Source organism: Myotis nattereri (genome assembly GCF_964212035.1).
Source record: "Myotis nattereri genome assembly, chromosome: 9".
Taxonomy (NCBI): domain Eukaryota; kingdom Metazoa; phylum Chordata; class Mammalia; order Chiroptera; family Vespertilionidae; genus Myotis; species Myotis nattereri.
Genome location: NC_138084.1, coordinates 32317505 through 32341276, shown reverse-complemented (window position 1 = coordinate 32341276; position 23772 = coordinate 32317505). Strand labels below are relative to the sequence as shown.

At 48.0% G+C, this 23772-nt stretch overlaps 1 protein-coding gene across 3 annotated transcripts in view; it reads left to right on the top strand.

The window, feature by feature from the left end:
• The window catches only part of INSC (INSC spindle orientation adaptor protein), a gene marked incomplete at both ends in the record, with an annotated part of 298722 nt that overhangs the window by 262554 nt on the left and 12396 nt on the right, over window positions 1–23772 (top strand). For all 3 annotated transcript variants that reach the window (XM_081098856.1, XM_081098855.1, XM_081098857.1), the window contains 2 exons: window positions 11467–11638; window positions 15563–15741. In XM_081098856.1, the coding sequence (XP_080954982.1) occupies window positions 11467–11638; window positions 15563–15741 (351 nt within the window). The remainder of the gene's footprint in view (window positions 1–11466; window positions 11639–15562; window positions 15742–23772) is intronic.

The following is a 23772-nucleotide window of genomic DNA, read 5'->3' as shown; positions in this document are numbered from 1 at the left end:
CCTCACTCCTCTGTGGGGCCTAACTCACCTGGACTCATCAGCCTCTTCCATCCCTCACACCCCATGCAGCCGCCCTGGGAATGGGCTGGGACTGTGCAGAGACCCCCAGGGTGCCAGCTGTGTGTGCGTGACTGGCCAACAGGCAGATTGGAGTGGAGACTGCCACTGTCTCCTTCCCCAGCCCTGCAAGTGGGGCTTTCTAGAGGGGGTGTGGCTCATTCACTTCTCCACTGCCAAGTCTCCCAACCTCATCCATCTTTCTTGAGGGGCGGGTAGTATTTGAAGGAGGGCAGGATGAGAAGTGAGAACATTAGGCACACTGCCCCGCCTCCCCCGGCGAAGGTTCACGCTGAGATACCGGCCAACATTGTTCAGACTGAAGGAAGGCCCAGGTGTTTCAGGGTCTGCACCCCAAACGCAAAGTGCAACCTGAGCTTGCAAACGGCATGGCGCCACCTGGCGGCCTGAGTCAGAAGTGCAGCAGCAGGCGAAGGCTCCGCTAGGTCAGGGCTTGAGGTCCCCATGTGCTGTGCAACAGCGGCCTCTGGTGGACAGAGGCGGCAGTGGCAGCCCTGCCACGCTGCTTGGGGCTGTTTTCTCCTGAACTAGTAGCGTGTGGACTCTGGTCTGGAACCAAGGTCAGGGCTGGTGTGTCCTGCATGTTGGGGGTAAGAGTTACAAATTCAAGCAACAGGGGATTCTTCCTGTGGGCCCAGTTTTTTTCAGGAGAAGGATGTGGATACTTCTTGTAATGTAATAGGTTTCTAACTTGGCTTCCCCCAGAAAGTCTGTCCTGGGCCTTCTGAGAGCAGAACCCTTAACCCAAATCCCCCACCTCTCACTGGAAAAAATCCAGACCCCTCAGCCGACAATGAAGGTGCCTTAACACATTGCGGGCGGATCACGAGCATTCTCGTGTTTTCATATTACACAGTGTTTTACATAAATGTTAAGGCACGCCTTTAAATTAAGTACCCATTGCATTTTGAAGTTATTTATTACATATTCTTACAAGCTAATATATTTTTAAAGTATGCTACTTTGTAAAATGTTTTTGTACTCGTTCAACAGAAACTTATCTGGCCACTGGGTAAAGCTAGCAATAAAACTACTGGTGCGCATTAAGAACAATGCCCCAATTCTGATCTGCTTGGATGTATAATAATTTCTCATGATGGTTTTAATTTTCTTTTTTCCTGATGAGTAATGATTTTGAGCATTTTCCTTTATTCTTATTGATCATTTGGTTATTGTCTTTTCTGAAATGTTGGAGAGAGGGAGAGAGAGGTAGAAATATCAATGATGAGAGAGAATCATTGATTGGCTGCCTCCTGCATGCCCCACACTGGGGACCGAGTCCACACCAGCACCGGGAATTGAACCATGACCTCCTGGTTTATAGGTTGATGCTCCAACCACTGAGCGATGCCAGCCAGGCTGATTTTTGCTTTTTCATTTTCTTAATGGTGTCTTCTGATGAATAAAAATTCTTAACTTTCATGAAGTCCAATTTATTGATATTTTCTTTTGTAGTTAGTGTTTTTGTGTCCATTTAAGAAATGTTTGTTTTTATCAACTCATTGATACAGACAACAGACTTATGGTTGCCAGAAGGGAGAGGGACTGGGGGCTGCATAAAAAAAAGGGAAAGGATTAAGAGGTAAATCTTGGTAATTACAGAGTAGTCACCAGATGTAAAGTACAGCATAGGGACTATAGTCAATAATATTATAATAACTACGTATGGTGCCAGGCAGGTACTAGACTTATTGGGGGGAATCACTTGTAAATTATGATTGTCTAACTACTAGGCTGTACACCTGAAACTAATACAAAACAATATTAAATGTAAGCTGTCATGAAAAATATAAAAATTATGAAGGTAAAACTCCTAGTTTTTTCTTCTAGGTACTTTATTGATTTACCTTTCACATTTAGGTATATGATCCATTTAAATTAAAAATTTTCAATGGTGTTCCAAATTTAGCCAGCACCATTTATCAAAAAGACCATCTTTTCACCACTGAATTAAAGTGGCAGCTTTGTTGTAAGTAAAGTGATTACAGATGCATGAGTTTGTTTTGGGTTGTTTTCTGTTCTATTAGTCTTTTTGGCCATCCTTTTGCCAACATGGCACTGTTTGAGTTCCCAAATTACTAAGTAACAAAACAATACATTGTGTTATTTAGTAGTATAAATCCTACAACTTTGCCCTTCTTTAAGATTATTGGAAATTTTATATATATATACAAACACGCGTGCGCGCGTGCACACACACACATACACACACTAGAGGCCAGGTGCACGAAATTTGTGCACTGGAGTCAGGGGTCCCTCAGTCTGACCTGTGCCCTCTCGCAGTCCGGGACCCCTCAGGGGATGTAGCAATGCATCAAGTGGCAGGGGGCCAGGGAGGAGCCCAAACTGGGGCCGGGCGCCACATTGCTCATGTTCATCCTGGCCTCTACGCCTGCTGCCGCTGCTTGGAGGCACTGCCACGGAGTCAGGAGAGGCTCCAGCTGCCACAGCTGTGCTCACCAGCCATGAGCCCGGCTTCTGGCTGAGCAGCGCTCCCCCTGTGGGAGCACACTGACCGCCAGGGGGCAGCGCCTGCATTGAGCGTCTGCCATCTGGTGGTCAGTGTGCATCATAGTGACTGGTCATTCTGGTCATTCCACCGTAATGGTTGCTTAGGCTATTTTACATATAGATATTTTTGCATTTCTATGTACATTTTAGAATAAGGTTGTTAATGCCACAAAAACACCTGCTGAGGTGTTGATTGAGATTTCTTTAAATTTATAAAGAAATTTTGGGCCGAAACCAGTTTGGCTCAGTGGATAGAGCGTCGGCCTGTGGACTGAAAGGTCCCAGGTTCGATTCCGGTCAAGGGCATGTACCTGGGTTGCGGGCATATCCCCAGTAGGAGACGTGCAGGAGGCAGCTGATCGATGTTTCTAACTCTCTATCTCTCTCCCTTCCTCTCTGTAAAAAATCAATAAAATATATTAAAAAAAAAAGAAATTTTGGGATTATTGACATCTTAAATAATATAGGATGTTCTAATCAATAAACGTGGTTTATTTCTTTACTTACACAGACCATTAATTTTTCTCAGCAATTTTTTAAGTTTTTAGTGTCAGCATCTTGCACATCTATTTTAGACTTATTTCTAGGTGTTTTTCTATGTTAACATAAGTGTTATTTTTAAATATTTATTTTTAATTGTTGCTAGTCAGAGAAAATACAGTTTTGAATATTGTATCTAATTACCTTGCTAAAGTCACTAATTAATTTTAATGGTGTATAGATTCTTTTGGATTTTACAGATAGTATACACAATTTGAGATCTGTAAATTATGGCAGTTTGACAGTTTGTTTCCTCTTTTCCAATCATTATACCTTTTTATTAAATTATATTTTTATTGGTTTCAGAGAGGAAGGGAAAGGGAGGGAGAGATAGAAACATCAATGATGAGAGAGAATCATTGATCGGCTGCCTCCTGCGCGCCGCCCCCTACCACCCGCCCCCCCCCCACTGGAGATTGAACCCACAACCTGGGCATATACCTTTGACTGGAATTAACCAGGGACCCTTTAGTCCCCAGGCCGACACTCTATCCACTGAGCTAAACCAGCTAGGGCCCTTTTCATTTCTTTGCCTTGTCATGTTGCATTGGCTAGGGCCACTGTCAAATGTTGACTAGGAGAGGTAAAAATTGGTATCTCTGGTTCTCATATTGATTTCAGAGGGAATGGTTTTAATATTTTATTTTCTATTTCATTATTAGGTGTGATATCATTATCACTTTAAGAACTAGAATGCCGAGGCTCAGAGAATGTCAACCACTTGCTCATGTCACCAGGTCAGCAGGTAGCACAGCCGAGTTGTGACCCCAGGCTTTCCCGACTCACGCCTAAGACTGTAACTTCCACTGCACCGCAGGCTCTCTGGAAGCGGTGTTCAACAGGCTCTCCGCCACCATTACTTAGGAACTTTCCAAACTCTGATGCCCAGCCTCCACCTCAGACCAATTCAATCCGAATTTCTGGTGGGGAAGCCTGGGCATTCGTATCCTAAAACTTTCCTCGATGATTCTACTCATCTGAGAACTAGGCTGAGAAACACTGATCTTCTGTTTTTGGTACCGTCAGATCCCAGCTGCACCCAGTGGTACTTTCCTGAAAACTTTATATTTTAACATCTGTGCATGCCTAATGGGTCTAACCCAAAGGGAGACGAACTTGTTCTTATAACCTTTTGCTGCCTCCTCATGATCTCCACTCCTCTCCCCTGCAAATGTCTTCAGAGCATCTTTTTGATAATCTGCTATAAGGAAAAATCATCTGCTTGACAGGGAAATTATTTTCTATTTACATTCTTAAGTGATTTAATTCTTGATTTCCTTCCACCTCAACAACTCAGCTCTTTCTACCTCACTGACTTTCTTGCCAAACAGGCTATATAATCTCTCGCATCCATTATTCCATTCCCTATTACATATTAATATTTGTATTTGTCCATTTTGGCACTTAACTTTTAATCAAAGATTCTTGTTGCACATAGCAAAACAGGTTGAGAGCGGGCTGGGATATATCAGTTTGGGAGGAGGATAGAAGGCTGGTTGGGCTTTCTGTCACTTTTATTGAGCTATTAGCTCTACTACGACTCCTTAAAACAAATACCTCCTTTATAAAGCAAGCGTTTAGCCCCTTCCATTGTCCACAGACTTTGTCCTGAACCTTCTCTGATCTGGTTTACATCCCACGTTCAGATCCTGCTTCTGGCCCACAGGGGCCTGTATTCCACATAAAGCAGTGGTTCTCAACCTTCCTAATGCCGTGACCCTCTAATGAAGTTCCTCATGTTGTGGTGACCCCCAATTTCATGATTACAAATTGGACATAATTAAAGCATAGTGATTAATCACAAAAACAATATGTAATTATATATGTGTTTTCCGATGGTCTTAGGCGACCCCTGTGAAAGGGTCATTCGACCCCCAAAGGGGTCGCAACCCACAGGTTGAGAACCGCTGACATAACGCTTTGCCCTGCCCCTTTGCTGACACTTGGCTTTGCTTCCTGGGCGTGGCCCTGGCTTCCCTCTCTATGGTTGGATTTTCCCTCTGGCTATCCCGGGGCAAACAGGTCGGTCCTGCCTGGACCAGTGAGAGGCAGTCCAAGGGCTTTGTGGTTCCCACTTGTCTGTTTTCTTCTTTGTGTGTGCAGAATTGAGGTGTCTGGTGGACAGAAAGAAGGAGGAAATTTGGGGGTTTTAGGTCACGCTCCCTTCCCTGCATGTGCATGATTCTGTTTAACTGTCACAACCCAGCAACCCACTCCTCTGCTTTTCCCAAACGCTAGACCTGTAAGAAGGAACTGGAAGTGAGCGGACAGCATCCGTGATATATGACGGGCCTGTGCACCAGCCTGTGTCCCTGAGATATTCGCATAAAAGCCCCCACGGATGCGTTTCCAGTAACCAGCAGGAAAACGTCGCCCATAAATCTCAGCGGTGTTTACTGTATATTTTGGGCTCCTCAACTGTGTGGGTCCCATGCTCCTTTGCGCACCGCTCAGGGAGAATCTCAGCGTCCACCAGCTCTGGACACCCTGTGTCTGTGCTCCGGGTGCGCCGTCCTGCTGCCCGGGGGATGCCAGGCCAGACCATCCTTGCCACCGCTTGCATGCCCTCCCATAAGGGGAGCTTGGCCTCAGGCCCAGGCCCATCCCACTCCATGTAAAAGCTAATTACCTATAAGTGCTTCCAGCAGCAATTTCCTTCGGATGTGTACGTGCTGTGGTTAGATTGTGTTCTCTTGGCATCATTAAGTTTATGACTGGGGACGGGGTTGTGTGGTTTGGAGATGGAGGCGATCCATAGATAGGACCCGTGTCTGAGGAAGCTGGCCTCAGGCTGGGTTACTCCTGGGCCCACGGTAGGCGCTGAGCTGAACAGCCCCACCGGCCTGGCCCTCTCACCCCCTTCTCCCTTCATTGCCTTTCCCAGAGGCCCCACTTAGGGGGCACAGGCCAGGAGGGGGGGCCAGGATGAGGTGCCAGCCCTGGCATTAATGTGCTATGTGGCTTAGGCGATCTCTTCCCCTCCCTGGGCCTGTTTCTTCACCATTCAGCCCATCCTTGACAAGCAAACTGCTGTGTGTCAGGCCTCAGCTGGGTGCTGGGACCAGAGAGGTTTTAATACAGAAGCTGCCCTGAGCCGCTCAAATCTGGTGCAGGGATGAGTGTGCAGACCGATAAGGATAGCCCAACGTAAGCACTGCAGTTGTGGTCAGACAGGTGGCTGGGAGGACAGAGACCCTCTGGCTGGGGCTTGGGGGGTGCGGTGCATGTTCCCAGAGGAGGTGGCTTCTCACCTGGTCTGAGAGGACAGTGAGGAGGGAAGACAGGGACGATGGACCACTTCAGGGTTAAGTGAACTGGGTTTGAGGTGCCCATGAAATACCCAGGCAAATTAGCTTTGGACTTAGAGATCCAGGAGCAGGTTTGAAATGTGGATCTTAGGAAAGAAAGTCGGGGATGGAGGGCTAGACGTGTGTATGTGTGTGGGGCCATCATACTGAGCCACTGAGGCCACTTTGGTTTGGGTGCTATTGACTGACTTGGGACAAAGTGGGCTGACAGCAAACCCTGGCGTGAGTCACCTTAGGATGCAGAGGAAGAGAGGTTACAGGAGATGGTAATTAGTAGTTAGCTAGGGAGCCCCCAAAACTGGGGTACCAGGGAGTCCCAGGAAGGAAAGAAGGCCGAGATGGAGAGTTCTCAGCAGGAGGAGGCGTTACAGAGAGACCAAGTAAGACTGTGAGGCTGGGCTCCACACCAGACAAATCCCCAAATCCTCTTAAGCATGCACTGCGTCTGTCTGTCTCTCTCATTTTCTTGTTTCTCTGTGTGTCTGTCTGTGTTTCTCCATCTCTTCTTTCTTCCTGACCTGTATCAGTGCCGAGGTCAGCGCCAATCACAAGTAAGTGCTCCATTCATGTTGCACTAGAAAGAGATGCAGGGATAAGACTATTTGTCTTTCCGGAGGGATTGTAATTATTCATCTTCTTGGTCCTGGTCAGGAATTAAAACAGGACTCACTCTGCTTTTTAAAGTTCTAGTTCTGGGCTGCAGGATCCGAGGAAGTCGCAACAAGTGGGTAGACTTGTGGGCCCCAGGATTCCATGGGGTCTCAGTTCCAGATGAAACTGCAGAAAAACCAGGCAGAACCAAGGCCCTGGGTCTAGAGGAGGTGACTGCAGCCACCAGATGGGAATGAGACGGGATGATGGCGCCAACTGTGACAGGCGTTGTATATGCATTATCTCAGTTACCTTCCATTGTCCTCTGACGTTGGGAGTTTTATCCCCATCTATAATAATAAAAGCATGATATGCTAATTAGACCGATGTCCTTCTGGGATGATGCTGGGGCTGCAGCCGCAGGATCCAGGCAGCCGCCGTGGCTGCGAAGGCCTACTCTTGCACGAATTTCATGCATTGAAATTCTAGTTTTATAGATAAGGCTCAAATTATCTAGGTACACACATTGTCTAGGTCAGCCGTAGGCAAACTATGGCCCGCGGGCCAGATCCGGCCCATTTGAAATGAATAAAACTAAAAAAAAAAAAGACCGTACCCTTTTATGTAATGATGTTTACTTTGAATTTATCTAGGTAGTAAGATACAGGGGCAGGATTTATACCCAGGCATGACTCTAGACCAGGGGTGGGCAAACTTTTTGACTCGAGGGCCACAATGGGTTCTTAAACTGGACCGGAGGGCCGGAACAAAAGCAAGGATGGAGTGTTTGTGTGAACTAATATAAATTCAAAGTAAACATCATTACATAAAAGGGTACAGTCTTTTTTTTTTTTTTAGTTTTATTCATTTCAAACGGGCCGGATCTGGCCCACAGGCCGTAGTTTGCCCACGCTGCTCTATGAGCTGGTCATCCCACTCCTAGGCTGAAACGACCAGAGAAATTGGCCCGTGTGTACCAGAAGATGTTTAGAAGAATATTTATGGCAGCACTGTAGCAAAAACTGGGAAATGGCTCAAATGGCCCCAGATTGGAGAATGCGGAAATGAATTTTCTATTCAATTGCAATTGATTTAGACAATGAAATACCCCGCAGCAGTGACCTCAGCCACATGCAGTAACAGGAAGGAGTTTCCCAAACATAATGCTGACTGAGGAAAAAAGCATATTTCTACATATAGTGTGATCCCATTTATGTCAAGTTCAAAACCTTGTAAACTGAACAGCATATGCATGCAATACATCTTTAAAGAAAATAAGAGAAAGGCAAGCACACAATTCAGGGGGAGAAGCAGAGGTATGAGATCAAGGATGATGTCCAGGGGGATTCTGGTATTATTTTATTCCTAAGATTAGATTTCCCAGATATTAGACACATACACATACATATAGTATAGGTGTTTATTTTATTATTTTGGAATGCCTAATCAATTTGCAAATGCTCTCTTTGGAAGGGATGACATGTTTCATAATAGTAAATTAACAAAAATGGTCTGAGCATATAAAACAAGTCAGAAGGAAAGCGAGACAGTGGTCAGTTGCTTGGGCCGAACACCAGGTCCTCTTCTCTGGGAAACCTAAGGCAGGGAAGAGATCCGGGTCTACATCAGGATGGGGTGAGGGTCGCTTTCCTGGGCTCAGGAAACTGCCAAATCCATGCTCTGAGCTGCCTGCTTCTTCAAAGCGGCCCTTCCCTGCAGCGGCTGTCGCTCACGCCGCCCCTCCATCTGCATGGCGGTCCCTCCATCTTTGCTTGTCTGGGTGTGTCCTCGGGTCCCCCGTCAAGTTTTACTCTCTTCAATGTATCCCCCATTTACCGAGAGCCTGCTAGGTGCCTGGCCTGGAGCAGCCACGCGTGAACAAGCTGCGGTCCCCAGGCTCGCAGAGCTCCCTGCGGAACAGGGACAAACAGACAGACAGACAGACAGACAGACAGACAGGAGAGCCGAGAATCACATTACACGGGGCTTCTGGTGCACACAGTTCGCTGCAGACCTTGTTAAAAGGCAGATCCCAGGTCTCCCTGGAGTCCAGTGGAGTAAGTCTGGGTGGGGCCCCGGAATGTGCTTTGAGGAAACCCCCTGTGGTGCAGCGGGCCCACACCTTGGGGAACAAGGGCCGGTCAGTGCCGGGAAATGCTACAATGACGGCAGACGTGCTGGGCTGTGGATTACGAGGAGGGGCCACCTCCTGCAGCGGGTGTGGGCGTGGAGTCAGGGCGGCTTGTGGAAGGCCTCCCCATCCTCATGGGAAGTTAATGTTGCAAGTGGTGATGGTGGGTGATGCCCCAGGCCCCTCGGGCCCTCGGCTCCAGCGCGAGGGCTGGCACCCATCCGCGCTCAGGGAGATGGTGCTCAGCGGATTTGCCAAGCAGCGTTCTGGGCTGGGGAGCTGGCCTGGCATCAGGCCCTGGGTGGCGCCAGGCCCGCGGGGACCATCGACTCCTTGGCCTCTCTGGTGTTTTCCGAGTGGCCCATCTCCAAGCGCGTGGCGGGGACTAGCGTTGGGTCTGACCTGTATTCCCGGCTGGGTCAGGGATGTAAGGCCATCAGCATCCAAGGTAAGATGAGGGAAACTGGATGATTGACACATCCCCCCATCGGAGACCCCCTTCGCTACAGCCTTGGATGGTGCTGGAGGGAGGGAAGGGATGAAGGCCAGACAGGCCTCAGAGGTTTCTCTCGTTGGCAATAATAGGGCTGTTTCCTATTTCTAGGCCTAAATGAGGCCCGGTCTCTGAGGGCCTGTTAGTCAACACCTGGCACGAACTCAGTCCTGCCCGGGCAGCCGGGTTGCTGTTTGTTCTCTTTTATTGAGCACACCCAGGTGAGTTTTATTGAGGACAGTTCCCCGGGCTCTGGTTTCCACATTTGTCTCTTTTGAGTCTGAGATTGCCAAGGCTTTCAGAGCTAATGGACCTCACAGCTCCCAGGAGCCACTTAAGGGAGGCTCAGAACTCCGTGGTGGTAATTACTCAAACAAGATGCAGGCCTCCGAGGAGCTGGGCTTGAGTGGCAGGAAGTCAGGGTGTAGGGACAGGAGCCCCAGGCCTGCAGCAGGTGTGGGGAGCATCTCCTCAAATCACCTCTCCCTGGTTCTTCCCCTGCCTCATCCCTACCCCGCTGCTCCCAACAGGGAGGGAGTCCTTGGTTCCCAGCTGCAGGGGCCTCAGGCAGGCTGGTGTCTGGGAGTGTCTGAGGGGCTGCAGTGGCACTGCTGAGTAGCCTTGACAAGTTACTGCCCCCCTTTCCCCAAAGCCTCTTCTGCTGCCCCCTGGTGGAGGCAGAGGGTCTGTGCTCAGGTGGCCCTTCTCAGAAGGTAGCCTAAGGTCCCTGGTTCTTCCATGGGCTTGTGGACCATGTGGGTTCAAATCTCAAACCGACTGCTTTCAGAGTTTGTGATCTGGGGCAAGTCAATGAACCTTTCTGTGTCTCAGTTTCTTCATCTGTAAAATGGGGATAATATGGTAATAACACTGACTTCAGAAGGTGATTGCAAGGATCAATGTACTAACGTATGCACTGCACTTCGAGTGGTAGCTGGAACATATAGAACATTCAATAAGCAGAAGCTATTATGATGATGCCAAGAGCAGGCCTGACAGGGGCAGAACTGGCAGTGAACTCTTTTTCTTTTTTAATAAATAGGTTTTTATTGATTTCAGAGAGAGGAAGGGAGAAGGAGAGAGGGCTAGAAATATCAATGATGAGAGAGAATCATTGATCAGCTGCCTCCTGCACGCCCCTTACTGGGGATTGAGCCCACAACCCAGGCATGTGCCCTGACCAGGAATCAAACTGTGACCTCCTGGTGTGGTTCATAGGTTGATGCTCAACCACTGAGCCATACCAGCCAGGTGGGCAGTGAAGTGTTTATCTGGCATTCATGTCCCATCATGCCCAAGTTTGTTCTTTTGTGGCTGGGCAGAGAGGCCTCCAGGAAGCAGCCAGCTGTCTGTGGGGGAGGATGGTGACGGAAGGTGGGAAAGGAGAGATGTTGAGCTCAGGCTGCTGCTAACCCAAGGAAGGAGGAGAGAGCCAACATGTGACGAGCATCTCTTCAGGATCCAGCATCACCTGCTTCATCTTCCTAACCCCCCAACACCCTGTGGGTGGGTGAGAGAACAGAGCCTTAGAAAAACGAAGTGACTTATGCCAAGCCATACAACACACGCAAGAGGGCGCCAGGCTGGGAGCTCTATGATAGTTTGCTGTGGTGGATGGCCAGGGCCTGCTCCCTGGATGCCTGGCTTGCTGCCTTCTCTCTATGAAGCCCAGGATCTCTGCTGGAGCCAGAGGATAGGCCTCCAGAGTCACTGGATCCAGGGCTGGGCTATGCAGGGCCTGGTTCTCTGTCTCATTAGTGTCACGAGCCGTGGTGCTGTCCCAGGTGCACAGGATGTCCTCTCTCCATCTGCAGGTGGATGGCGTTCTGTGCTTGGCCGACATCCTGACCGACGACAGCCACTCAGAGGCCACACGGGCCGAGGCCGCGGCCGTGGTTGCCCAGGTCACTTCCCCACACCTGCCCTTCACGCAGCACCTCAGCAGCTTCCTGGAGAGCATGGAGGAGATAGTGACTGCTCTCCTCAGTGAGTCACCCTGGGGGCGGGGCGCTGAGGGAGGGGCCTTGCCGCAGTGTCCTCAGGAAGGGACAGTAAGATCAGGCTGGCCCCACATGCCTTCCGCAAGGATAATCACTGGCACCACCGAAGCGTCAGTCAGGCTTGAAACAGCTCTGTTGTCGAGTCTTCTGTTAAAATGCATGCAGCCCTTCCAAAGCTCCTTGAATGGAGGTCAGATTGGGATTAATTGACCTTTCAGATCAGAGACCAGGACTGACCCCAGGGAAGGAGAGGCGCTCAAATTTTGAGGTTCAGATACTTGACCAGAGAGACTCTGATGGACTTTGCTCCTGAAATCTCAGTTGATTGTAGCCAATAAATATGGCAGCAATGACTGGGGACAACAGCCTCTCAGAGAGCACCGGTTCCTCCCACACACTACTCCCTGCAACCCCACCATTGCTCTCCAGTCATGGGGCCTCAAGGCACGGACTCTTCCAGGTTCCCCCATTCAGACAAGTGTGCTCCTGGCAGGAGAACCAGAACCTGGTATCTAGAACACGCCCCCCTCTTACCCCCCCTAGTTTCCTGTGCAGAACTGCAGATTCTAGAACTCATCTGGAGAACAATCCTCAGGAAATTGGTTTTGCAAACCACGTTCTTCCCTTTAGAGTGCTGGTGATAAGCTGTGTTTTTGCTTCTATCTCCCTGTCTGTCACTGTTTCTAGTTCCATATGTTATTGAAACTGAATGAAAATTAATTTTACCAGAAAATGCAGGGTCAGCACCAGAGCTGGGAATATCTGGAGCGGCACACATTTAGGGGCAACACAGAACACAGAACACTGGACTTGGAGTCAGAGCTCTTGGGTTTGGGTTTTTGCCTTTTCATTCATCCATTCTGCAAATAGCTACTGTGCAGGCGCTGCGTGAGGTCCTGCCACTCACTGGCCCCGTCACATTGCAAGGCTCACATGACAATTTTCCCAACATAGAAAACAAGGGTTTGAAACCCATTCCTCTCCAGGATTCGTGCTGCCATTTGAAGATGCACAGTTACTTTGCAGAGGAGGCATCAGTGAAGTTGACTCTGTGGCTGATTCCAGTCACTGGGGCAGTGGCACCCACAGGCCAGGCTGGGAGGAATCAGTTTGCCAGCATGCACATTTATTCAAAGCTGGGAAAATGCAGAAGGCCAGTTGTTGAAAGTCGTAGCTGAAGGGAATTCAAGAGGTCATGAACTTTAATGCCCACTTTATAGGAGAAGAAACCCAGGCCCAGAAAGGCTGAGGGATTTCTTCAAGGCCCACACACCAGAGTCAGGATTTACGTCTGCCAGGAGGCTCACATTCAGTCATTCACCAGAGCCAGGCAGGAAGCAGAAATGAGTTGAAGAGACCAGATGGAAGGAGAAAATAAGGTGATTTAAGTCCAGCATTGAATTGAAAACCACTGCTGTGACTCAAGGGGTCAGTCACTGATAAACCCCAGTTGATTTTTGCCATGTAGGAAAGATATATTTTTAAAGATAAGACAAAAATCCTAAGTTTTATAGAAAATCTCCTAATTTATAAATGATGGAAAATAATTTAAAAAAATCATATATAGTCTGAATGACCTTTCACTATTGCCACATGTCCATCCCTATTTCCTTGGCCGGGCTGGATTTATGCCTGGGGAAGAGGAGCCTCCCTACGTACTGCACTCTGATGAAGATGTATTGTGGAGTCTGCCCTGAGCGTCAGCAGATGGGATATATCTGCTGGGCAGGACGCCAGGGCTCTGTTCTTTGGTGGGAAATAGCCCTCCAATTTCTTGCCATTCATTGGAAACATTTATAAATGAGTCACTGGAATCCTCCATTTAATCTTCCTAACACATCCCAGGTGACTCAGACTGTAAATGTGCACCAAATAAATGTGCACCCAAATTAAAAGGCACTTAGGCGGCTGTGTTCATCGCTGTGTCGGCAGCAGCAGTGATTGCATAAGAATGAGGGTGGGCAGTTAGACCTAGAAGAGAACTTGAAGCAAAGTGGGCCACTGAGTCCTAAGGTCTCACCTCAACTCTGGATGTAGGCAGGTGGCCTGGAAGGGGTTGGTTGTCCTCAGTGGTTCCCCAAAAATCAGAGGCTAGGAAGTCATTGGAAAAGGGGAATTATAAACTTCTTGACTCCTTGGTTAAGCCGCTCTCCCAACCAATGGGTAGTTAGGTCAAGATTCCGGGTTGTTCAGTGGTCACACCTGGGCTGTGGGGAGCAGGGATGCCCAGAAGCAGACATTGCCTCCTGATAGAACTGAAACCCAGATCTGCAAGAGCATCACTGGGATGAAACAAAGAGGCCTAGAGAGAAGAGGCACCCTGGGGTACAGAAAAATGGGGACATTGGGGTCAGGCAACCCTAGTTTTGATTCTAGGATTCAGCAGTTACCAACAATCCTCAATTCCACGATTCTGGGAAATCACTTAACATTTGAATCCTCAGTTCCATCATCTATAAAATTGTGATAAACACTGGGTGGTTGTGAGGATGGAGTGCCTTGCACAGAGTAAGCAATTGAGATAAATGGTGGCTGCTGCTGCTAGCTTCTCTGTCTCAGCTTCTACATCTGTAATGGAGGCAACATTTTCTACTTTAAGGGTGCTGAGAATTTAATGGAAAAATGCAAGGCACACTTCAGGGGGTTCAACTAATGTTATTTTCTGTCCATTTATAGTAAGGCCCCAGAAGGTGCCAAATGGTGCCAGTTTCAATATCAGAACCTAGAAGTACAGACTTTTTGTCTGGAAGCAAGAACTAGGGCTCAGGATAAAACATAGTTCAGTCTGTCTTTGAAATTGTGTTTCTCTCCTGCGACCATATTCCTGAAGCGTGGCTTCTCCTGTACTTTCATAGAGGTGTTATCAGCAGGAGCGGGCCTGGGCCCAGGAAACATCTTAATTGATGGTCAAGTTGGAGGTGAGAGTCAGAGGTCAGATCCATTGGGATGGGCGGGCAGCACCATGGACAGTTTCCCATGCTTTCTAAGGCAGGAGTCCATTCTTGGTCCAATGGAGTCCATGGGGGAATGTGTTAGGTGGTGGAGGGATACTGGGATTGGGGAAGGCCCTCCCTGCCTTAGAGAACCATCATACCTATCTACTATTATAGATGGTTAAGTAGGGAATATGGTTAGGTCTGGGTTATGACCACTAGTATCAGAGAGAAAGAACCCAACATTCAGGGTCTTAGTGTAGGACTTACTCTGTGACCAAAAGGAAACACTGAAGCTCTGCTAATGGCAGCTGGAGAAGGAGAATCTTTATGTTTTAACTTCAGCCTTTTTCTCAGGGCAAATGCAACAACAGTCTAGTGTATATTACTAGAGATGTAATGGACTAGGAGCTGTTTTCTGCCTCAGGACCTTTATATATGCTGTCCCTTTGGCCCAGAACATACTCTTCACTCAAATATTCTCATGATTGTCCCATTTTATCCTTAAGGGCTAAGTTGTCATATTCTTCTGGAGACCTTCCTTATGCACCTCATTGGGCTTTTAGTTTTCTCCTTTCTTAGCATTTTTTTTTAATTTTCTCTCTCACATTTATTAGAATTTGCAAGTATTTATATTAATTTTTTAAAAGCTCATTTTCTCCTGCCCACTACTAGTATGTGAGTTTAACAGGAGCAAAGACCTGATCTATATTGTTCACTGTGTCATCCCAAGACCCCAGTAGTGCCTGGTACATAGTGGATAAAGAAGTGAATAGGAGTCACCCACCAGGATTCAAATCCCAGCAGCACCACTTATACAGATACATTTCCCTCCTTAGTAACACTGTCCTTATCTGTTAAGTGGATGCTATAACACTTGCCCAGATTTTCTCCCAGGGCTATTGTGGGAACCAAATGAGAACACTGATGTGAAAGCACTTTTCAGTGAAGCTACTTTCTCCCTCCTTGCCATCCAGAACTGTGCCAAGAGGCCTCGTCCGGGGAAGTCTTCCTGCTGGCCTCTGCGGCCCTTGCCAACATCACTTTCTTCGACACGATGGCCTGCGAGATGCTCCTGCAGCTGAATGCCATCCGCGTCCTCCTGGAAGCCTGCAGCGACAAGCAGAGGGTGGACACGCCTTATACCCGGGACCAGGTGAGAAGCTGGGGAGGGACCAGGCACAGCGCCCGTCACCGTGAAGACAGGTCAGGGGGTCAGGGCTTAAGCCCTGGGGGGACAGCAGGCCTGGCAGCACTCGGTCAGTCCTGCTGGTTGCATCCTGTAGGAAGGTAAACGGAAATGTTTTCATCATGCCTCCTTGCCCCTGGAGCATCTCCACGAGCCCACTCTCTACCCCTTTTCTCAACCTAACCACCATGGGCCTTTCTCTGTCTCCATTCACACTGTCCATTCTAGGAGGGAGAGGCATCATGGGAAGGTCCCTGGACCTACTCCAAAAGTCTGTGTCCTGCTCTTATTGGTGCCTGTCTGACATTGTGCCCTGCGGTGAGTTTTGTCCCTTCTCTGCTTTCATGAAAATAAGGGTTTGCTTGGGTCAGAACCTTGATTCTGGGCCTCAGCCCTTGTGTCCATCTCAATGATTTTGTAGATTGAGATCCATGTAAAGTTTTGTTGGGGAAAAAAGGACTTTACTGCCAAACATGTTAGCACATATTGAGCAAGGGGGATTTAAAAGGCCTTGAGCTCAGAGGTTATGGTATTCTGACCTGTCTCACCTCTGCTGTACTCAGCCTCCCATTTCCCTACCAAAAGGTGTGTGGGGCAGTGGATCAAGTGGGTTTCAGGGCTCTGTAAATTCCACCAGATGCTTGAGCTCTAAGTTAGATGATCCCTAACCTCCAACCCGGCTCATCCCTGTCTGCATCTTAGCCTCCAATCCCCACCTGTGTCTTTCAGCCTCATCACCTAGTAAAACTGCCATAGATTCTCATTCCAGCTCCCACCCGGCAACCCTGCAAAGCCTTCCCGGTGGCTCCAGGTCTCTGGAATGCCCTCCTGCTCTTAGAGGCCACACTTCACAATGCAGTGGTGACTGTTCTAATGGTATTTCTTCCTTCCTGGTTAGTTCATGTCAGCCCCACTCCCAAGCCCCCAGGGCACGGTCCATGTTTATACTTCCCCAGGATTTCTTAAGGCTTCTGCCCAAAGTTGGCCCCATGATGAGGTTCTCTAAGTGCTTCTTTAGGGCATACAAAGGAAGAAGCAGGATGGCACTGAATTAGTTCTTCCTTATCCTTAGAATCGCTGACCATAGAAACTCACATTCAGAGAGCATTTTCTAGTACATATAAGCATTTTCCTATGAGGGTTCTAATAATTCTGTGAGGCTGGTAATATTTGCTCCATTTTATAGATAAGAGTCTTGAGGCTCAAAAAGGATGTCCTCCTTTTTGGGGGGTTGGCAAGCAGCTGCCAGCATTTACATCCTGGCCTGACTTAGACTTGGGTCTTTGACTCTCACCTGCTGTGAACATGAAGTGGAGTCAGTGTAGCTGTGGAGTCAGAGAGAGTGAGGTGGATCCTGGCTATTTATTCATTGGGTGGTTTGGACAAGTCACAGCCTCTTGGGTGTTGATGTTCTCTCTATTAATTGGGACATAAATGCTGACCTCTCAGGGTTATTGTGAGGGTGGGTGAGATAATACATGCAAAGAACCCGATACAATGCTTAGCCCTTCTGAGTCCTCAATAAATGATGAATATTATTATTATTTTTAAGCTTGATGCTCCAAGGAAGAGCATGGATAGTGAATTATTCAAAGTCCTCAACTTGGCTTCCCAAGCTGTGCATGATGTGGTTCATGACTTCCTTTCCAGTCAAATCTCTCACTCCTTAGAGTTGGACAAGTTCCCCATAGAAACAAGGTGTGACCGTTAAGACAGATAAAGCGGGGGACATTGCAGGCAGAGCCCGTGGCTGTGGGGAGTGGGGTGGAGGGCACGCTCTGTGTGATGTGCCTGGCACTTCCTCTTCTTCAGCTAGACACCGTCAGTTTCTGGGCCTGTCATCTACCTGACAGTATCACGTCCCTTCACCTTCACGTTCCTTCTTGTGGGCAACTCTGGTCATTTCATACAAGATTTGGTAGTAAAATAAGAACAGGAATTTTGGGGGTCAGATGACCTGGGTTCAAAGCTCCTCTATTATGATAATCATATATAACTTCAGATATTTTACCTCAAGCCTCACTTTTCTTTTTTGTGTGGATGTGGTTGAATAAAAGATATTTCACAAATTTGAAATAAGAATTCAATAAATGAATGGTTATAAACTCTTGCTACAATTCTTGGCACAAAGAAACTATTAAATAAATGGAAGCTCATATCAATGTTATTATTACTTTTGGCCTTTGAATGTGGCACACAGCCCTGAGTGGGGCATCTCTGGAGTGGGATTTTCTTACCTGTAAAAGGGGCAAGACCCCTCCAGCTCAGACGTCCCCAAGCTCTGTGCAGAGACCCTTGTTTCATCATGAGGAGTGGCCCCTCTTGAAGGAGGAGGGGTTCAGGGTGGGGAGAGAATGAGATCAAGTTCTAGCAGATGGAAACTCTTCCTGAATCTGGAGTTTTTCTGCTTCACTCCCTAACCACCCTGACGCCCCAATTCCATCTTCTCCACACCCTTTTCTCCACACCCTTGACCTCTGAGCCAGGTACGGCCCCCACCATCCTCAGGGTGGCTTAGCTTTCTGCTCTGACTCAGAGCAGCCACTTAGCTGGCGAGAGTGCATCCATTAAAGAAACAAATGGCCCTTTCCTGTGGCAGAGCGAGGATTAAGATGACCAGAGAGCTCTGCGCAATGAAGACAAAGAAGATGAATTAGCCTCTGAAGTGCTCACCGCCCCCTGAAACACTTAGGAGATTAAATGCCCGTGAAGTTTCCGGTAATGCATCTGCCAATGACGCCAGTGCTGTGCGGAGCCTCTGGGTCTTGGATGTGTATTTGGTCCGCCTCCATTTGGACATCTCCATGAGGACCTCTCCATCATCTCAGCAAGCTGAGTCCACTTAATTTGTCCAACAGAAGCCTCGACGGCCAGGCCTATCCTGGACCCACCCTTGGGGTGTGAATGGGGTGAGGGCAGCATTGTGTCTGGCTCTTCTCTCCTCCCCCCCACTGCAAATCTAGGGGAGCCATTGTGGTCAGACATCCAGAAGAACCCCCTGCTAACAAACCATCTGTGTGGCTCAAATTTTAATCCTCAGGAGGTATTTCCTAGGGGTCATGCTGTGCAGGAAACCCAGCTACAGATGTGCCACGGGCAGTGGGAGAGGGGCTGCCTCATGCTGACTCACATCTGCCCTGCCTGTCAAGCAGTGACAACCTCCGGTGAGAGACCCTGTTCTCTTATCTGACCCACAACAGAACCTACCACGAACAGGCCCTTATGTGGCCTTCAGAAATTAGTGGCTTCCATGGAGGTGGAGGGTGCTGGTATATGCTCCCCATGAAAACATGTCTGCTTGGCATTTCAGAATGTCAAGATTTTGTAGCATTTCTGAGACCCCCCTGTGAATAACATTATCAGGAGTCCTTTTATTAGAAATGCCAGTTACTAGGGTTTGTAATGTTGACTCACATTGAAAAAGACCTTTATAGTTTATAAGGTCCTGTCATATGCATATGTGACATAGTAGAAACAGCACGGACTTGGGGCTCAGACAGACCAGAGTTCAAATCCTGACTCCGCCATTACCTAGCGGTGTGACCTTAGACAAATTGCTTGATCTCTCTAAGCCGCACTTCCCTCAGATGGGTAATGGAGTAATGTTTTCTCCTTCCTGTGATCAGATGGCATAATGCTCCTGAAGTGGTTAGCACCAAAGTGGATGCTCACCCATGAGCAGGACAGGAGTCTGTGAGAGAGCCAGGCATTGGGATGGGTCTGAGATAGGGAAAGTCAGCTTAAAGGCAGGAAATTAAGGCCAGGAAAGGTAGCTAATGAGGCGGTGAGTGTAGTGTGGTATAAGGCAATGTGTGGTGTGGGTTGTTTCAATCTGTATATGCAAGTTGTGTGTGTGTGTGTGTGTGTGTGTGTGTGTGTGTGTGTCTGTGTGTGAGAGATAAAGACTATAAGCCACGCAAAGGAGTGGACACAGCCCTGGCCAGTGTGGCTCAGTTGATTGAACATTGTCCCATGTACCAAAAGGTTGCTGGTTCAATTCCCAGTCAGGGCTCATGCCTGGGTTGCAGGCTTGATCCCCAGTAGTGGGTGTGCAGGAGGCAGCTGATCAATGTTACCCTCTCACATTGATGTTTCTCTCTCTCTCTTTTTTTCTCCCTCCCTCTTCCCTTCTCTCTCAAATCAATAAAATCATATAGATTTTTTAAAAAGCGTGGCCATAGTGTATAAAAAGAGACTACATCCTTCTTCTCTCAGACCCCTTCATCCTTCAGACCAATATCCTGGTCTTGATTCTTTCTGACCTCTGGTGGAGGAAGTGGTGTGAAGGGAAGAAGGCAGGACCAAGAGAGCAGTGGGCTTTCCCTAGAGAGCAGTGGGCTTTCCCTAGAGGCTGAAAGGATTTTGCTGGCTGGTCTCAAGGCTGCAGTTGACAGGGATGATAAAGCTTTTAGAGAGTTAACACAGGGATAACAGAAATCTAAATATTCCATCTAGCAATTAAGGAGTAACTCTAATTACAGTCATATCAACTGTTGGCCTTTTTGTCCTAATGACTGCACAGCATAAAAGCAATTATAACTTTTCATTAAAGGCATGTCAGCTATTCTGTGTGTAGGACCAGAGCACTTGCTTCTCTTTGGGTATCCTGGGTAACCCTCGCTAGGGTTTTATGTGGTGTGGTCTTCAGTGTTAGCTTACATATAGCGCACAAAAGGGACAAAGGCAGAGACCGTGTGTGAGCACAGGCAGACATTGGCGAGGATGTGAGACAAGCCCGGTTCCTGCCTTGGGATGGACTGTGGACAAGAGCTCCCAGAGCACCTGCCCTGGACCAGCACAGAGTATACCTCTTCCTCTGCATCTGCACTGACATCAAAAGGCTTTGCCTACCCCCTTCTTGCCACACAGGGCCAGTGACATGGGAGGTCCCCTGCTCTTTTGATTCAATTTGCTCTTCACCTCGATTTTCCTAAGGTGGTCAGTCAGTTTTGAGGATGCCAAAGGGAAAGTGATTTCAAAATGTGGCAGAAAGCAATAAGCGCAAAGTCTGTTGGGTTCTCTTCTGGGAAGGGTTCCTCCTGAGCTGGGACCTGGCCTCCCTTTGGGAATATCTCACATCAGCAAAACGTGCCAACACTGGGGATTGTGTTGGTTAGTGCTCCCTGACACAGTTGTTCACAGTCTGGGTACCTTCAGATTGTTTCCCTCAGGCATGCCATACTCATTTTGTTTAACAAATGTTCTGGGTGCTACCACAGGAACTCATCTATAATAATAAATGTGTAATATGCTAATTAGACCGGATGACCTTCCGGATGAAGCTGGGGCTGCGAGGGAAGCCGGGGGTTCTGGGTGCCTGTCAGCAGCCAGAGGAAAGCCCAGGTCCCAGGTGCCAGAGGGCTACTCTTGCACGAATTTTTGCATTGGGCCTCTAGTAGTATAATTGATAAGGCTGTGATGCGCATTAAATGAGTTACTGTTTTGCTCCCCGCAAAGATGTCCACATCTGAATCCTCAAATCTGTGAACAAGTTTCCTTACATGTCCAAAGGGAATTTGCAGATGTGATCAGGTTAAGGATCTTGATATAGAAGTATTATCCTGGAATATTATCCTGGGTTGTCCAGGCGGGCCCAGTGTAACCACAAGGGTTCCTATAAGAAGGAGGTAGGAGGACTGGGGTCAGAGACCGAGATGTGATTGAGGGACCAGAGGTCAGAGTGATGTGGAACCAAGAGCCAAATACTGCAAGCAGCTTCTAGACCAGTGATGGCGAACCTATGACACGCGAACTCATTTTTTGGTTGATTTTTCTTTGTTAAATGGCATTTAAATATATAAAATAAATATCAAAAATATAAATCTTTGTTTTTCTAAGGTTGCAAATATCAAAAAATTTCTATATGTGACACGGCACCAGAGTTAAGTTAGGGTTTTTAAAATGCTGACATGCTGAGCTCAAAAGGTTCGCCATCACTGTCCTAGACCCTATAAAAGACAAGGACATGACTCTCTCCCAGAGTCTCCAGAGGGAAAACAGCTCCATCAACACCCTGATGTTCCCTCCACTAGGCTCACTTAGGACTTCTGATCACCAGCACTGTGCGATAAGTTTGTTATAGCAGCAACAGAAATCTAATACACCTTCATTAACCAAGGCACAGAAGGTTAAGAAATGTGGCCAAGGTCACATGGAAAATGAATGACAGAGCCGAGACCTGGAACTAGGCTGATCCTTGGTGCAGCCCCTGCACTACATAGCTTCTCACCTAGGGCTGCCCCAGAGGCCGGTGTCCTCTCTGTTCACCAGTAACTGCACAGGAAACAGTGCCTTTTTGCTCAGGGGGAATGGAACTTAATTGGAAATCACCAGACAGGATGGAATTAGCCTGGGCCAGGGGAAACTGTCTGTCTGGCTCCTGCACTCTGTCCCCTGATAGCATCACCACCTGGTACCCAATAAGGTGAGCCAGGTGTCCCTAAAATCCCAGCCCTGGGCTCCACTGCGTGAAGAAACTTTGATCCCCCTTCCCCTCTACATGGCGAGGCATATAAGGATGTTTCAAAAGGGGGACTGGAAGCAGGGCCTAATTGGCATTTATTCAAATTGTGCTTAATTGAATACTTCATCTGCACCTCGAAAACCACATGGGGTACAGGCGCTGTAAAGAGGAAGTAATTTTCATTAACACGATCTAAATTAGTCTGACACAGAGACCTACCTAGTAATTGCCGTGTGATGAACCTGATGCTACAGACAAAGGTTTCTTTTTCTTTTTAAAATTTTGTCCTTCCTCCCTCATTTCCTCAGTTCCTCCATCCCTCCCTTCCCTGCTGGATCTGTATGTCAAACATATCTATTCAGAGAGGCCAGGCTGGTGGTGGCTGGAGTGTAGCAGCCACAACATAGCCGGAGCAGCGGTCATGCTCCCTGCTACTGTGGACAGTTCAGAGAAAGCCAATAGCCTTGTCTCTCCTTCCTCAGAAGGCTGTGCACTCTGTGCTTCCTGGGGAACCTTCCACTTAACTACATCTTCAACCCATATTTTTCCTCTAACTCCTCCCACTTAGCCCACAAACACTATCTTAAAAGGTGGGGGAGGGCTTCCAAGGACTAACCCTCCTTTGGTCCCATTATCTTTCTCAAATGCAAACAGGAGCTTGTCACTCCCTTCCTAAAACGTCTGGTAGGACAGACTTGCCTTGGGATCAGCTCTTGGGGGGTTCTCTGGTCTCTCCCCTGGCAACCCATCCTGGTCACGCTTACCTCGCCCCACCCCTGCCCAGATCTGAGCTAGAAGGGCTGTAGGCACGGGTGCCACCGCACCCTAAGATGAGCACCCCTTTCCAACATCTGTGCAGTGGGGAAGTGGGGAGATAGATATTCTACTAATACGGCAAACTTTTTCTTTCTGTTGAAAAGAGATTTGTTACATACATTTGTTATCCAGAGTAATATGCCAATATTGAGCCAATTAAAATCTTGCTAACACTCTTTCTTGGCAAATGTCACATTACTATCTAGTAATAGTCGAGTTTCAGGTTGTAAGCTGCCTAAACAGTCCTCAGGAGACCGCCAGCTGCCACCTCAGAGCGGGGTATGGCCTGCAGTTACACTGCGTCCCAAGCTTTGGAGAAACCTTTCAAGAGATAGGCCTGCACCAGTGAGAAACCTTATCTCATTTTATTTCACTACTTATTGCAATCACCACATGAAAGTGTTGTCTGTTTGCATAGACGTGGTTGGATATGCATTTTGCTGTTTATGTCAGGAGCAGTGTCATGGGTGGTACCTGAGTTAAAAGGTGCCAGGTTGTCAACATTTTCCAGTGGTATTTTGGCACCTTGTATAGTTTGGGGGTCTGCAGTGGGTCCCTTGGTGGTCCACTCCTTAATCCAGTTTTGTGCTGTGAGTTCTCTCTGCAGCCTTGACTGCCTAGGCCGGGGGGTGGTGGGGGGTGGGGGTGGACATTGGTGAGGCTGATGGCTGCCCAGCCCGTGAGGTTGTAACCACGGCTAACTGTCCACCTGATGTCAG